Consider the following 18,554-nt stretch of genomic DNA (forward strand, 5'->3'; position numbering starts at 1 on the left):
AAAAAAAAAAAAACATTCATCAGAAAACTCGAAACAGACTAACAATAGAGGTTGGTTCCAGTCCATGCCCTGAGAAGAAAGGCCTAACCCCACCATCTGCATATTGAGGTTGCCCAAACCGCCGCCTGTAGCAGCGGCAGAGGACTGATCATGGCCGCCTTGCAAGACCAGGGAGCCACCGGTAGCCGGCCCAGAATCCATGGACGACCGGGATTTCATGTCCTCCATTTCTGTCCATCCGAAGCTTGCTATGGCATTCAACGTTGTAGAAATGGAAGCTGGTGGTGTAGTTCCAGCATCAAATCTGGTTCTTGATGTATCCCACCAGTTCCCACTTCCCACCTGGAATTCATCCGCCATGGCTATCAACTTCCTGATGATCAGGTGCTTGTGCTTGAAGACTCTAATTTTCTTTCTCGATGGGCTAATTAGGGGTCTTGAATTTTTATGAAAATTGAAATGAGACCGATTTGCTGCATCGCAGTATTTATAGTAGTCAAAAAAATTTAATCACCAGAATTCGTGGTTGACTTTTTGACACAGTGATTTGACAAAGGAAGGACAAAGTCATCTTGAAAGCAAATTCCCTGCCCAGCCAATTATAAATAAATAAATAAAACAGCCTCTTTACATAACCTTTTGTTATATAATTATGTTAATTAAAAATAATTTAAGAAATTATAAAAAATAATAAATTTGAAACAGAGAGATGGATTTTTTTTTCTTTATTGGTCTTTGTCGTTCCAGGCAGTGCTTTTATTCTCTTATTTATCTACCACAAAATTATAATTGCATCAGTAGTTTGAAAATTGAAAAAGGTAACCGTGAGAAATAAGCTTTCTTAGACAGTGTCCAGTCAACATACCATTGACGTTACGAGACAAAAGCTTACACGTCACAGATAACCTTATATATAAGATTATGACAATAATTAACAATAATGTACACTACAATGAAATATAATATTAGTGATAAAATATTAAGTTACGATTTTAAATTTTCATAAAAAGTATATATTAGGTGATAATATTTTTTTTTTGTCGCTATGTAATTAGGGCACATCTATAATTATAAATTTAATGACAACACAATATAACAATAATTTATTGTCACTAGATTGCCACTCATTATAAAAAATTAATTATTCTTTATACTATAACTCATCTTGTAAATCAATAATATCTACAACGATCAAACAAAATCGGTGCGACCACGGTTAATTAAATTTCGCTATGATTTTATCTATGGCCAAAATATTTGTCATAGATTTTAGTTGTGACAAATATTTTGGCATCGCTTGCAAATATAATGATTCATAATCATCGCGTAGCCTAGTTAATTAATATTCGCTAGAATTTTTTACTTTTAACTATAATAATTAATAATAATAAAAAATCATATTTTTTAAATAATTATATATGCATTACCAATTGTATTTAGTATCAATCTATTCATATTATTATTGTGACAAGCATAAATTTTTTTGTTATTAAATATGTATATATAATGATTGACAATATTAAAATTATCATTTTTTCCGTCGGTATATATATATTTTTTGCAGTGGTATAACCTAACAATTAAACACTTTTCTTATTAACTGATTAATAAAAAATAATAATAAGTAACTCTTGAGAGTTTGTAAGCTATCTCTATTAATTATCACGGTTTACAATTAATCAAAATGCTAAGCTAATTAATGTTGTAGGAGTAGAAATTCATTAATTCGTTGACAAATACTTGACATGTCTCTCCATTTTTTAGATCATCCATGATTTTGAGTTACACCAAATGTGTGCGAATTTATTTTATTATTATGATGGATTTGATAAAATATTAATGGATTGTTCAATTTATTAAGATATTAATTAATAAAAATATAATTTTCACCTCAAAACGCATAAAATAAAAAATAAAAAAAAATTACATGTTAAACCTGGTGTGGACAGATAAAGATAATCATAAGTAGCTAGGGGCCTATGGCAACTGCAATTTCACAATTAGTTCACACTCTATTTTAAGACCAACAACCATGCACAAATGTATTCCACATCCTATATATGTAATTGATTAATTACTTTTGACTTAATAACATACATAAAATTGTATGTACATCTATAATTCCTTTAACACTAGAAATAACTGAGATTGTGAGTTTGAAATTGTAAAAAATGTTAGATATTTTAATAGTAGTGTGTTGTTTTTGGTTTAACTTTAAATTTGTTGACCAATAATGTCTTAACTTAGTGGTTAATTAAGGTTAAGATTGAGATTCACAGATCAAGTTTTAGGTCATGGGTTTGAGTACTACCGGATGTGCGGGTATTTACCTCACTTTATATGAATTATTTCAATTTGTTTGTCCTTAGTTTGGAAAATAATATTTTTGGTCCCATAAGTTAGGCCAGTTTCACTTTTGGTTCCATTCATTATGGGCTTAGCATTTTTAATCTGATGACTTACAAAAATTAGGATATTTGGTCTTTGTCTACAACTTAAGGTGTAGAGCACATGCCTAACATGTGATCGTAGTATTTTTTATTGGAGAGAAAATTGATTATTTTCCAACTTGGGACCATTTCTGGAGAAAAATATAATGCTATATTTGAGGGAAAAAAATAAATATTGAAGGAAATTAGGGCAAAAAACGTAGAGATTTCTCTTTTCTCTCACAAAAATTGAATCATATATTTCTCATATTTCTATAAGTTGAAACCAAGTAGAAACAACACAAAGAATCATATCTTCTACAAGTGAATCAAGTAGGTCAAATGAAGCACTCATATGTTACTATTGAAAAAAGGGCCAATTTTTCTTCTAACCAAAATACTTATCGGCAACGTGTTAGGTACATGATATATATTGTTAAATTGTAGATGAAAAAGTGCATGAAGATAAAAAATGCTAACTTTTATAAATTATGAGACTAAAAGTATTAATCCCGTAATGAATGAGACCAAAAGTGTCACTGGCCTAATTTATGGGACTAAAAATACTAATTTTCCTCCTTAATTATTTATTAAATTGATGTAATTTGTCTACTTATCGCAGTCATATAATGTATTAGTTATTCGATATATTACGAAAAGGAAAACTTTAAATTTATTAATTAATTTAAAATTATTAATGCATTGCTTACTAAATATTGTAAATATGATTATTGATTTAAGCATATCAATCTATTGTTTTTTTTTAAAGCACTAAAAATCACCTTAAAAAGATAAACTTTAAAATATATATTTTTTGCACCGTAAAACAATTAAAAGTTATAAATGTTAAATTATTAATTAATATATTTTTAAATGAGATATATATTGATTCAAAAGAAAATCATTAAAAAACAAATTAATAGTATCTTATATATATACTTAGCACGCTCCAGGATTTAATTAATAACAATAAATTTAAGGTAATTAATATATAATTTGATATGCAATTGAAATTAAAAATTAAGATTAGATGTTGAGAATTGATGAGGAAGAAGGGAAATGTGGCGATTAATTATGATGAAATATATAGTGGGGGAGTCAATGTCAGTGACTAATCCCACCACATTGAATTCAGAAACCCCATCATCTAAATCACATACCACACCAGTTGTTTGTGTGTTGTGTGTGTGGAATTAAACATAAACAACTACACACACATACATATATAATAGGGTTTCAATATTTGTCATCAGTACATGGATGCAACTTGTGCCCCCTCCAAACAGCACTTTATCTAGGAGGAGGACCATCATCCATCCGTCATCATCATCGGACATGGAATTTAATGGTCCACTCACGCCCTACCACGTGTATATGTATTTCTTTGATCTGATTAATTACGTACCATTCTAATCATCTTACAATGAATTAATTTCTTCTGCTGTATTTCTCAAAATTAAATATACGCCCACCATCATTGATAACGTACGTACAAGGATCGCTACATCCATCAAGTACATATATACATACATCCTCGGATTTTTATGATTTGGAATGTTGAAAATATATGCTAGCAATCATCGTGTATGTATGCGTATTTTGATTACATTATGATGGCCATGTATGTGTATTTTTAGACGAAACAATCTCATAATTCTACATCATTTCTACTTGGGCTTTCATGTGTATTTTACATGAGTGGCTATAATATTGCAATAATATTTTAATTCATTATATGTATATCTTGATTTTAATTGACAGGTAGGCTCTATGTACATGATTAATGTCAAATGATTTAAATTTAGCACCATGTATTATTATACATATAAATAATTAATCAAAGAAATGATTAATTAAAGTGAATGAATTAATTATGGGTGATGCAGGTGGATTAATATCGAGGCATGCACCCAGATTTAATTCAGCTCCGTTTTTAGGCCGCACACAACTTGCAATGTGTTGCCGGAGAATAGAGCAAAACCTTTGGTGCCTAATTTCACCAACATCATTATATCTATATATATATATATATATTATAGTTAATTTCCACAAATGGTTATTTAATTTGTACCCAGTTGAAATAATATGCTGATAGCAATAATGTCTTTTTTAGTGGTTACGATTGGAGTTGTATGAATAAATTCGAGGTCACTGCGAAGAGCTGATATCAAGGTGCCGAACCTTCCCATCAATGTAAGCTTACTTGAAATGAGTTTATTATAATTTATTTCGTTATTTTTAGTTATATATATTCATGTATTAAACAAATATTTTGATATATATAATCATACATTTGCCATCTGCAAAAGAAAAAAAAGAAAAGAAAATAGCGTAATGATGAGCTAAACCTATTTCACCTTAACAAAATTTGGCACTTTATTTGGGGCAATTCACTATTCATTGATTTTGGTTTTCTACTGATGCTAGCTAGAATGCTGTAAATCAGTAAAAAAACTACTTTACAATGAAATTTATTACTGAAAAATAAATTTATATAAGTCAATTAACAATAAATATAAATTTTCATTTAATTTTTGTAATTTCACTTATATCAACAAATTTTATAAACTTTACAATGAATATCTATTTTTCTAATAAAAACAATTAATATCAGAAGTATCATGATATAATTTCAAATCATAAAAAAATTACATTTAACAACACACAAATTTAAGGGTTGATGGTGTAATTATCTCTTAAATAATTCAACTACAGGTCAAAATTTGGGCAACCGAAAAACGCATTCATCTCGAAATTATTTGATACTATTAATGATGGAAGATTCAGCTTTACAAGACCTAAAATAATCAAAGGGGTGAATTCATTTTCCACCAACAACCAAATGATCGATATATAATTTAATAATATATAAAAAAATCATAAGGAAAAGGCAAGAGAGTGAGTGGGGGGAGAGGTGGCGGTGGGCAGGACGGAATTGTGCCTCCGTCGGCATAATTTCTGACTCTATTTTCCTTATCATTTTTTAATTAAATAATTTTTGGTGGTTGAGATAAGGAAGAAATTGAATTGAAACAGCACAAGTCAACGAGAGTAAGCTGCTGCGCGTGCGGGTGGGTGGGCCCCAAACCAGACCTAAGAGTCAGAGCCTGAAAGTGACGGTCTGTCTGTAACTGTAACGCCAAACATTCCTCTTCCTAATCATTTCCTCAATCCCATCATCATTTCCTGCCCTTTGTTTTTCTAATTACTCATTAGTCTCACTCTCCTATGTTCACACTTCACACCTCCCATCCCTCCTCTTTTTTCACTTTTGCCAAATTGTATTTTACAAAAATGTTCGTATTCTTTGGGTCCAAGTTGTATTTGGGTTGGTCAATCACGTTAAGAGTTCATTTAAATTAAAGTAAAGATGAATACTTAAAAATATGAAACTCGTTGCAATTTTTATTTTTAAGTTATAACGAATCAAGTCGAAAAGAATATCGATATTTATAGAAATATGCCAACAAATATTTAGATCTACGTAATAAATTTTGGGCCTATGAAAGAAAATATAATCAATAGATCTCATAAATTTGAGTTCCTTTGATGGGATATATCATATTAAGAATGAAAATGAAACAAAATATTCCCTACGTACAGATAAAATTTTTATTTTTACCTGGAGATTATGCGTTTCTTATTTGGGTTGGGTTTTACTCGACTCAGTCTGACTCGTGAATCATTGATTATCTTACATCGAATTACATAGGATTATGCCAAGTGGACTTGAAAAGTGGTCCCAATTCTCCCTATAAAAGTACATCCAACCACTTTATTTAGTGGTACAACATTTGTTACTTTGTAACTTGTATTAAAAAATCTTAGTTGATGATTACCCAACAAGCCTAAAAACCTCCCTTCTTTTTTTTTTTTCTTTTTTTTCTGAGGATCGAATGAAAATTACCATTAGGAGACATCGATTTTCAACGCGAATCAAACTTGGGTAAAAAGCATACAGATTTCAGTGTTATTTTTACAATTTGTTGTTCTGGACGGGCAGATTCTTCTTTTCCATGATGTTTACCATCTAACCCCGTAAGCATAAATGTTGTAATGATAAGTTTTGTTATATTAATCGTAAGTTGTACACGTCAAAGTCTAGTACCTAAAGGATGGTACATTATATATTAAGAATGCTATGTTATAATTTTATTGTTGCGTATCATACATAATTAAGTTAATTAGTAGTATGATCTTTTCGTGACATTAATTAAATTAGTTATTAATATAATCTTTGTTAGAACTTTTTCATGTCATACCTATACTGATAACTTTAGATGTTACAGATAATATCAGAACGTGAAGTGATGAGAGGATCAAGCCAATCGTGATTTTTTTCATTAAACTTATAAAAAAATATTAAATTAATCATGTATGTTCAAAAGATCATAATGCAAAAAGATGCCCCCATGTATCAGTTGTATCTCAAGAGGTAGGGCATCATATTTATAAGTTTCAATAAATATAGGCCACGATGTGATGTCGATGTCGAAACTTGCTGGTTAAAGTTAAAATTTTATGAATAAATTTGAGGTTATGGATTTAAGTTTTATGGAACGTATTAGTATTTATCTTTTTTTTATATGAATTTATTTCATAATTCTTTATTATATTGAGAATTGATAGAACCTTTTGTATGCATAACTCACTTTATTAAATTATTGATATAATCATGTAATATCGATTCTACAACTAAAAAAAAACATGATGTTAATAAGCTAATTATAATAAGAAAGATTGTGAAATAAAATCGAAGGCAAAAACTCAAAACAGATTGTTATAAATAAAAAACGAGCTAAATTAATTATATTAGTATTTCCTTACCATAAAAAATTTGAGACTAAAAAACACAAAAAAAGGGTTTTCAAGAAAAATGTAATGAACAAAAGAAACTATATAGAGAAATTATATTATTATTTTTTAAATAAAATAAAAATGTAAAGGCAAAAACATACATAGAAAATTAACAAGCGAGGCCTTTTAAGACATTGGGTTATCACTATAATTTTGAAGTGTAATGATGGTTGGAAATTTGTAATCAAGTAGGTTAATTTCCTGAATACTAGGTTTCCTCCCAGCGTCCAATCATGCGCACATGTTAACAGCTTTAATTAAACATAACTTGGGCGTGAATCAAATCTCCTGTTGCTGTCTGTCTCTACTCATTTCCTTTCGCCTGCATTTGCATTTGCGTTTGCTTTTCCTTCATATTAAACAACCTTAATCATGGTTTTATTTTGTCTTGGTTGCATCACTATATGTTCATAAAGAGCCTAACATTAATAGATATCATGTTTCATGTATGCCCAAAACCATTAGGTTTAAGGTATCATTACTTATCACCTGTCACTATTTCCCAAATAGGGAAGTGATTTGGCAACAAAATTGAAGTGCTAATTCGATTAAACTATTTCAAATTAATATTGTATTTTCTATTCCTTGTTGTCTATTTTTTTTTGACTTAATCATTAAGGTTGAGGTTTCACTAACAAATTCGAGATCATATGTTCGAGTCCTATCGGACATGTTGGTATTCGTTTCACCTTATGTGAGTTTATTTTAATTTATTTCATTGTTCTTCTCTATATTGATGTATAGATTAAATCGATATATTTTTTTTATTTTTTTAAGACATCAATATAATTAATGGCGTAATTTTGATTAAAGAAAAGAAAAAGAAGCCATATATCTCGAAATATACTTTACTTATGCATAATATAATATCACTTATGTAAAAATTATATGAACAGATCAACGTCATAAAATTCCAGTAAAAAGATTAATGAGTTGATTAGATGACTAATGTCGATGCCACCAAAAGGAAAAAATACAATTTATTCTTTTATAATATGAGAAATTAGCCGATCGTGTTTTAAAAAATGAAGCTAATTATCCTTTAAAAAATAGGGGGTAATTTGCTTCATTTTCTGAAATATAGAAAAATAATTTATTATTTTTTTTGCATAAAAATATTTTTTCATACAATATATTATAGAGGGTAAATTGCATTTAACCCGCTGTCAAAATGCATTGTACAAAAATCCAAATAATTAGAAATCTTAAGGAATGTATAAACACCTAAGCCCCAAAACCACACACTTAATCATGAATCAAACGTCCCACAATAAAAAGGCATGATTTGAAACCAACACAAAGTTCCAATCTCCCCCACATACCTAGGATTTGATCATCGAGGGGAAGTAATCAATTTAATTTCAACATAGTCATATTCATATATGTTAATGTTGTAATGAAAATGACGTAATGATGAGAGAAGGTTGAGGTGTAGAAGATGACAAAGGAGACAAGGGAAGGAATATTTCAACAAGAAGTCATGGTCCCTGCAGATTTTTCAATCTTGTAAGGGGAAACATGTCACACTCACTCACACACTTGAAATATGTTAAGAACCAGGAAAAAAGAACAGAGTACAGATTTTATAGGGAAGGATGGGGTAGGTGTAGGTGTAGGGGTGGGTGGGGAAGTACAGAGTACTATGACTTTTTCCTAGTCCACTTTGTTGAGAGTTTTCCCAATTCCATGGCCATCCACCCATCACTCATTTTTTAAATTAGGGGTCAACCAGCTCAAAGTATGTAAAAGGCGCGCACCGCCTACATTCCGGCCACCGAGACCCTGCCCATCATCATCATCATCACCAGTTTATTAAATTTGTGATTGCTTGTTTCTTTCTTACTTTATGTTAATTTATTATAATTTTTTAAGGGATTTTGTATTAAAGTTTTGCATTATATTATTGATTGAAGTTTGGATTAATGTAACCCTTCATCGATGGATTAAAATTTGAAGTCACTTGGAAGCACCATCGTCATTTAAAGCCCACGGCATCTCAAGTCGATGCCATCAAGGTTCAATTTGAAGCACCATCGCTTGAAACCACTGCCTGTTCTAAATCCCTAATCCCCTCGATTGGGCTCCTTCTTGCCGATAACTGAACTCACCTATCTTGGTGGATTCAGTTATTCAATTGTAACAGTAGTTATACTCGAATTTTTTAATAGGGTTAGCCTAGTCCCCATCAATTATTAATATTTGCTGATAAATTTATTTATCATTAAATGTTTAAATATTGGTTAGTAGTATTTTTATTATTGATTACTAGTCATAACACAAAGATAAATCTAAGTAATTGAAAGAAAAATGTTATACTTAAGATTTTTAATGCAAAATTGCAGATTTTTGTGCAAATTGACACCAAATACATAGGTATCTAATTTGTTCCACTTTATTGATCCTAGAATAGAATCATTAAGTGATTATTGATATCTTGATGGGATTGGATGTGACTTTTTAGAAAAATAATCATAGATCAACATATCACTTCGTTGAGTCATAGATTGATTTATTTCAACCCTCGAATTAAGCATCATCAGCTGGAATGATGTTGGACATTGACTTATCTGGAGGTCATCTGCTGTCTAATGTTTTCATTTTTCACTTAGTATGTATCATGTTGGGATTTCAGATATTTTTTTAAAATATTTAGAATTCGAGCAATATATCCATAATTAGATCAATAAATCAATATATCAATAATCATAAAATAAATAATAATAAACTTTTTCGAAGTAGATTTTTATTTTTTTTTTCTTTAATCTCTACACTGTCCAAATTGGGTCTATATTTTCTTAATGGATCTGTATTTGAGTTTGAATATAATAATATTCATTAAATTTGAATTTAAATTTTAAAATTAATTTATGAGTTTGAATAGAGTCTTATTTTACTCATTTACACCCCATATCCAATATTCAAATAAAGGGACAAGTCATGTGATAAGTCTCATAATTGAGTTATTAGTTTTTGAATTTTCTTGAAGTCGGAGGTGAGTGTAGCAGTGTGCGTCAGACAAGTAATTTGACTAGAGTGAGATCGCACATTTCTTGTCATCATAAAAATTAGTCGTTTTCTTCTTCTTCTTGAATCCCAGGTATTTTGATGTGGTGTGCTGAAATTTGGTCAATTGTTGGGCCCATTTCTATGGAATTCTGGGTTAAATCCAATTGACCAAATGGTTGGATGTGAGACATGATTTCCTTTCCTTCCTCCGAGAATGATGAGATATGTAATGGTTTACATCTTGTCAAGTTTTTTCTTTTTCTTCAATAAATAAATAACGATTAGATCTGGACAATTTGATCTCCCAAATTTTAAAGTTTCGGGATAAAATCCGACTAGTTTTTGTGCAATAAATGTATAGATGATTCTCGGGTAAAATTCATATTATCTTATTTGATACCTAAAATGTTTAAATAGACCTCTGTAATAATAATAATAACAATAAAAAAAAAAGATTATACAACCCTCTATGTAATTTAAAAAGGTACATATTATCCCTTATCCTCTAAGATTATATCTCACACACTAAAAATGTGACCAGGTAAGAATTTTTTCACTCTAAATGACTACCCTTATTTTTAAATTATACATATTTTAAAAATATAGTATAAAGAAAGATAATTTAAGTTATATGATATATATATAAAGAAACCTAAAAGAATATAAAGCAAAAAAATAGAGATGACTCGTCGACGGACGGGAGATTGGCGGTGGGTGGAATGTCAAAATCTCATTGTCGGAAGGGCTTTCTAACAGTGGTAGACCCCCGTCAAGAGGTGGTCGGACGATGGAGAAAAAAACGATAGAAGAAGGGGGCGCGGGTTAGAGTTTTTTAGCATAAAAATAGATATAACTCACTAAAAGATTGAAGATTTCCGGCTGGTGAGGTATCAAAATACTCGATGTTGGACGGACTTTCTATCGAAGGTAAGCTTGTGTAGAGAAATGGTCGGATGGCAGAGAAAAAAAGCAATAGAAGATGGGAGGCGCCGGTTAGGTGTTTTTTAGCACAAAAATAGAGATAACTCATCAACGGATTGGATATTTGCAGTGGATGGGGTATCAAAATGCTTGCTGTCAAACAGACTTTTCAAAAGTGGTAAGTTCGCGTTGAGAGGTGGTCGAACGACGGAGATATGGGAGGAGAAGAAAACTAGATATAGAATATATAGATATAGATACAAATTTATGGTTATAAACATATTTATATATTAAAAATATATAATTGCCTATATATATACATATTTATATATTAAAATATATAATTGCCATTGTATTAAAATAATATATTTTTATTTTCTATTAACATGATTAAATTTGAGTCACAAATTTAGATCAGATCAAATATAAACCGTTGATTTACAAGGGCATTTTTGTCATTGTAACATAAGATTTATGTTCAAATGCACTAGGGGGCAGTGTGCATCTTTTTAAATAATACAAAGGGGTTATATAGTACTCTTTTTTTTTTTTTTTTTTATCACAAAGGCCTATTTGAACATTTTGGGAATCACAGGGGGGTAAGATGAATTTTACCCCATATTGTCTCTTACCTTTAATTTTTTATGTGGGTTGTGACTTAATCCGCCCCTTCATTATTTTCCACTTTAGTTTTGTATGAGCTTTACGGTTTTGTTTTGAAAAAGTGCCTCAAAAAGGAGGAGGTTTTAGCCGAATCATCCTGTAGCAAGGTATTGTTTGCTTTAGCTTTGATTCTATAAGGAAGGAGTCGTACGATTTTGTCCTATTAAAATGCCTTTTTTTAGATAAAAATGTGTGTTTCATACAAAGACAGGGCGAACAATATATTCCGTGCAATAGGGCGTCGATATGTTTCTGACCACGTGTTTCAGCGCCGTCTGTTAGAACAAGGTCATGTGCCCATTCCAAGCGCCTTGTCTAGGGGCTAATGATGTAGGTATATTTGTTGCAGATAAGGAGATTGAGTAGTTTATAAAACCCAAGGTCTTTTTTCCATAGTTAGGTGTTTTTTCAAAACAAAATCGTGAAACTCATATGAAGTTAGATGGATAATACCGTGCATAATGAGGCTTAAAAAGTAAAATATGTGACAATCATCTAACTAACCAAGATATTACTTAACATCGAGCGTATAACATTCGTAAAACCCTAATTTGTTATTAAAAGCTACTAATAGTAACAGAAAACATCGCTAATGCATCGAAAGAATTTGGTTTGGACTTGATTCGGTTAAATTTGAATAAATTATATGGCAAGTGCAATACATTTATTTGTAATTGGAGTATAAAGAAAGTGATCAATTACATAACAAGTATATCATATTTGGTTAGTGATAGATATGATTTGATCAAGTTTGATGTGAGAAAGAATTTTTGTAATTCATTTATGAATCAAATTAATTGCCTTGTAGATTTAGCTAATCAAAGTTCCCCTACATGGCCCTAGCTAATTAGTGAAAATCATGAATAGACCAATAATTTCATCCTAGAAAAATGCATGATACTAACACATGTATCTCATAATTGACATTATGAATGGACTTGGAGAGTGGGATGTTTTATGCATCAAGTACATACAACTATTCATCATGTTATCAATCTTCCTCCACACACTTAGTCTGCGCAACACCAATTACGTTATGAAGAGATTTTGTCTTATATGAATTAAGTGTAAAAAAAATATCTGATAATGTTAATCATATCACGTCAACAATAAGGATTTCATTATATCGTGTTTGATATTTTTGTACTTATTTATAAATAAATTATAAATATATAAAGAATTCTCGCTAAAAGACCTAAAAACTTGAATAAAAAATATAAGTTAAAAAGAATGTAAAAAATTTGTAAATAACATCGGCACTTACGAGAAAAGCACGATTTTAAGGAAATAACGACTAGCCAAACGGTGTGCTGCGTTGGGAATGACATCATTTTTGAATCATTAACGTGTTTCATGCATTCACTGAATTTTGAAATAAAACGTGTTACTTTGTTAGGTATTTACCGATAGACTCTGGACTAGAATAAGTGGGCTGGGCCTACTGACTGTGGGCCTACACAGATCCACTTTCCACCGCTTGTAGTTAGTAATTTCTTTTATATATTAACACATATTATTCACTCTTCCCCTATTTAATCAAGCTTTCTGGGCTTGGAGTTATTGGTCTTGGGCCCATATACTATCTCCACTAAAAGATGGGCCTATCCGGAGCAAGTTAGGATACAGTAGTGGGCTCAGAGATTTGGGCCGATTATCGCTTAAACATTAAATCGTGGCTCAAAATCGGAGCGCCATACCAGAATGGATCTTCTTTCCAAAGCGTATGCAACTGCTTCCGACGACGACGACGACGATGCTGGCGGAGGATCCGGACACTCGAATCCATATGTGCCTCCTCCCAAGCGGATCAGACCCGAGAAACCGATGGCGAGTGCGATCCAGATGCCCCTTAATCTCCCTCCGAGTCTCCCTACCGAGGCTCCGATACCCGGACGATACATATCTAAGCGACAAAGAGCAGCCCTTGGTATGGAGTCGGCACGAACTGACTCAAACGCGGGTGATTTCGATATATCACCAGGTTCACTCGTTTACTCCAATTTTCTCTGTTTTTTGAATTCTGATGTCTATACATCACATTTTTGCCACCTCTTACTCGGTGCTACTAGCTAATCTGAAATTTTCTTTCTCTTCGCAAATCAGAAAGCACAGTTTATAGTTATGGCTGTGGGTTCAGATCAATGGGCGTGAATGTTGAAGAGGGCGAAACTACTCGCCCTAAATTAATAAAGTTTCGAACTTGTGTTTGATGAACAGATGTACGGAGCTCACAAATATCTTAACGGCTAGAACTTAATATATATAAAGCCTGATTAATATGAATCAGGGCCTGAAAATAATATTGAGAAACACATGTAAAAAGATTTACTTTTTATTTGATATCCTATCAAGTTTTGTATGTAAATGAAGAAATTGTGCACATACAAAGACGTATAATGTACTTACTAGAATAGCTGTTAACGATTTTCACTGTGTCTAATTTTTTAGGGATTTCCATGGTCTGTTGTACTAGTGTTGGCATGGTAGATGTGTAAGCTTTTATAATGGATGAGTATGTCCACGATAGTCATATTACACCCCTACTTTCTTTTATTTTCCAATTTTTCTTATTCTTACTGCTATTTCTTTTATTATCATCAAGAATATATGTTATGCAGAGCTGGATTGACGATTTAGTTAAACTTTTACATACATTTTCACATCTTTCATTTTGTTGAAAGGAAAAAAGAAAGTGTGACTGTCAGCTACATGATTTTCTAAGGGCAATCAATTTTCTACAGGCATGGGAAGCCTTTCAGATTCAGATGTACCGCATGGTATTTTGACAACATTGAAGCAGCATATGAAGGGCAGTGCAGTCTCCAATCAAACACCTCGATCACTTTCTTCAGCTCTCAATGGGCACGTTAAGCCTGTCAATGGTGTGCAATGGTCTACAACTCATGGTAAGTACTTTATGTGCCGTACAGATTTCACTTAAGGATGCTGATATTGTTCCACTTCTAATATTTCTGCTTCTGAGTCTATCGGGACTTCAATTTCTTGTAAACAATGAACTAATATATCAAATAAGAGTTCTTGTTTTGAAAACATTCTGACATTGTATGCTTTGAAAAAAATAGTTATTATTCTGATATGCTGAACTCATATCCTTCTCTGCGCTTGTTTCTGGAAAATTGTATTCGCTGATGCAGTTGTGCCTTCTAATTGAAAGTCTGATATTTCTCATTTGATCTGCAATAGTATCTTTATCTTGAGTGATGTTCTTTGAAGCAGTTCATGAAGGAAAGCTTTTAGGATGTATGATAAACTGAAAACTGAAGGGCAACACAAGCTAGAACTTTCGTCTAGATCGAATGTATTGCTGCTGGCATTGTGTTTCTGTATAATTTATGAGTATTTATTATTGAGGATTGATTTTATTTTTCCTTCCTCGTGTCAATATTGTTGCCAAGTACTAAAGTCTCTTATATATTAGTAGGTTCACCTGTTGATAGAATCTGTTGTTTTTATCATGCTATGATTTTTTTATCTATTCTATGAAGTTAGTTTGCAGCTCATCTTCTTGCATCTGCGGGAATGGATCATACTGTTTCCATTTGGAACGTATGGAGTAGAGGAGAAAAACGAGCACGTATATTAAATTATCACCATGCAGCAGTAAAAGATGTGAAATGGTCACAGCAAGGATTGTCTGTGCTCTCTTGTGGTTACGATTGCACATCAAGATTGGTTGATGTTGAGAAAGGAATAGAGGCTCAGGTTTTCAAGGAGGATCAAATTGTAGAAGTTGTAAAGTTTAGTCCGGACAACTACAATCTTTTCGTTTCTGGAGGATCAAAAGGCCTGATTAAACTGTGGGATACTAGGACTGGCACAGTGGTCCATGAATATGTACGAAGTCTTGGGTCAATCCTTGATGTGGAGTTCACAGTTGATGGCAGGAATTTAATCACATCAAGTGATGTGTCCAAAAGCAACCTCAGTGAAAATTCAATCATCGTTTGGGATGTTTCCCGACAAGTGCCACTATCCAATCAGGTGAACTTCTGGTTCTATGCATGAATTCCTCTTCTTCTTATTCCTTGTTCTGTTTGGACTCATCAATACATTACAAAGTAAATTACTATCATGTAGATGATTTTCCCTTGGAGAATGTAAGCAGCCTTAACAGAGTTTGGTATTATTATTTTACAGTATTAAATGGTTTATGGTAGGGGCGTGCAAAGTTTGGTAAACCATTGGAAAACTGACGGAACAGAAAATTGGGTTCGTAACGAAAACCGAATCGAGAATTCGATTCAGTTTCTTGTTTTTTTTTAAAAAAATTGGTACATTCTGTCGCTACCAGTATTCCAATTCGGTTTAACGTAACAACTGAATTATCGAATTATTAAAAGTTATATTACATATATATATTATAATTCTATATAATTCTACAAAATATATTAATATATATAAATTATATTTAATATTATAATTTAATTTCTATTTATTTTTAATTTAAACTTAAAACATAAAATGGCAGATTTAAAAATTATATAATGGCAGTTCTTTTTTAATATAAATTCGGTTTTCAACCAAACCGAACCAGAAAAAAATTCGGCTATAACCGAACTAAACTGGCTAATTCGATTCGGTATGAATGGTGTACTGAAATTTGGTGCAGTTTACCGAACTGAATAACCTAGTTTAAGGTGCACCATGATAACCGCTGGGATTGGAAAGATACGGTTGGTATATTTACAGTACTCTTGTAGACACATGGGGGGAAGCTGTTTGGCCTATTTTCTCCATAAAGTTCAAAATTTCTCCTGGCGTTCTCATGAGAATTGGGCATTGATGATCTCAAGTTCATGTATTTATATGTCAATCTTTATTTTCTACCAGTCAGGACTAAGACTCTTTTTGTTCCTTTCAGTTTTTATGATCTTCAATGGCAACTTGCGTGTTCATTCTTTCTGGCTTAATGCTGCGGGTGATATACTGCATTTCATGTTTCAGATTCTGCTATTTTTATAACTACCTTGTTACTTGTCAGGTCTATGCAGAAGCATACACATGCCCCTGCATCAGATGCCACCCACTGGAGCCATACTTTATTGCACAATCAAATGGAAACTATATTGCCATATTCTCTACCAGATCCCCATTCAAACTTGACAAGTACAAGAGATATGAAAGTCATGGTGTTTATGGTTTCCCTATCAAGTGCAATTTCAGTTTGGACGGAAGGATACTGGCCTCTGGCTCCTCTGATGGATTTATCTACTTTTATAACTCAAAAACATCAAAGCTTCTAAAAAAAGTTAAGGCATATAATCAAGCATGCATAGATGTTGTATTCCATCCTACCTTGCCCAATGTAGTTGCTAGTTGTAGTTGGAACGGAGAAGTGTCTGTTTTCCACCAAGACTGCAATATCAATTAGAAAGTCTCACAATGAAACTATTTTCTGTGTGTTACATTATCTTCACTTTTTAGGGCATGTTCATTTATTAGTTCAGGTTTCCTTTGTAGTAGAATGAGTCTGTTATACGACTTTTCTGTTGTTTATTATCTAGACCTGCAAGCGTATTAAGTTTCCAAGCATGTGGTGTGCGATGCATTGAGTAGGTCCTGCTATTGCCTCTATTCAAAATGCTATATACTTCACCATGTGTTAGCTCCCGTTAGGGGACTCGACAGCTCTGTTGCATTAGTAACGGAGCTTGTCTTTATGTATGAAAAGTCTAAAAGTCATGGTAGATTCATCTTAATTGCAATCCCCCATTGGTTTGTTAGGTGAAGGTTTTATAGAAGTCTTGAATCTATTAACCTTGGACATTTCTGATAACTGAAAATTCCTGCAATCGCTACTGAATGTACTTTTATAGTTTCCGTTGGCTTCAGGAATGTTCAGTTTCCGCATAAGTATAATGGTTCTGTTGGTTTCTGGAATGTTCAGTTTTACCATAAGTATGATGGTACTTGTATCGTTCCTAAAAACTACACTGGGCGGAAGAATCTTGCAAAAACCTTGCATCATTATCTGTTATCTCTCAAAATTCATTCATGAAGTCCCACTGTAATCAAATCAGAAGTGAATGATTCTGGAAGTTTGGAATGAACAGTATAATCATATTTTCCAGCGAAATTCTTGGATCAGTCAAAGTGCAACACATCTGGTCCATTCATCATTACCACTGTTGAGTACCCCATTTTCTAGGAGCATCTTGAGTTGGAGTTTTGACTCTATGCAGAAATAAAAATTTGGGCTTGAGGTGCTATTTGTTTTGGTGCCCATTTGATTTTTTTTTGCTTCTGGAACATTAAAATCCCCAACACTCCCACCAAACCCCTCTGTATTTAGGGGGAAGACAAGGACATTGGAAGGAGTGATTAGTCCAAGAATACAGCTGTTTGCTTGGACCCCATGATGGTGTGGTTATGCATTTGAGGAAATATTCTACTAGTTTCCAAGTGACAATTGATGAGTGACTGTTCAATGATGAGAAAGTGTGGATAATATCTGAAGAATTGAGTAAAGAAAAGAAGCCACAAATTTTGTAATTAATGGTAGATATAGAGAGAGGGTTATGGTTTACAGATAGACCTGTGTCTAGATACTTGTAACCTACACCTACTATGTATGAGCTTTAAATAAGGATTTTGTTTGTGGGGGCAGAGCAGAGCAGATGTTGATCAGACTTCTCTCCATGAGGAAGAGGGGAGTGG

General features: G+C 32.2%; 2 protein-coding genes across 2 annotated transcripts in view; one reads left to right on the plus strand and one right to left on the minus strand.

Annotated features, from left to right (window-relative positions):
• The window catches only part of LOC105175130 (transcription factor bHLH123), a 2,646-nt gene extending 2,197 nt beyond the window's left edge, over positions 1–449 (minus strand). Inside the window, exon 1 of the mRNA XM_020698218.1 lies at positions 10–449. Coding sequence (XP_020553877.1) covers positions 10–360 — 351 coding nt within the window. The 5' untranslated portion in view covers positions 361–449. The remainder of the gene's footprint in view (positions 1–9) is intronic.
• Positions 13,545–17,400, plus strand: LOC105174792 (WD repeat-containing protein 25). The gene is made up of 4 exons (XM_011096984.2): positions 13,545–13,857; positions 14,618–14,782; positions 15,394–15,878; positions 16,879–17,400. Exons 1-4 carry the CDS (start codon positions 13,578–13,580, stop codon positions 17,266–17,268), a joined length of 1,320 nt encoding a protein of 439 aa, XP_011095286.1. The 5' UTR covers positions 13,545–13,577; the 3' UTR covers positions 17,269–17,400.

Source organism: Sesamum indicum, linkage group LG12, assembly GCF_000512975.1.
Source record: "Sesamum indicum cultivar Zhongzhi No. 13 linkage group LG12, S_indicum_v1.0, whole genome shotgun sequence".
In the NCBI taxonomy this organism is placed as follows: Eukaryota; Viridiplantae; Streptophyta; class Magnoliopsida; order Lamiales; family Pedaliaceae; genus Sesamum; species Sesamum indicum.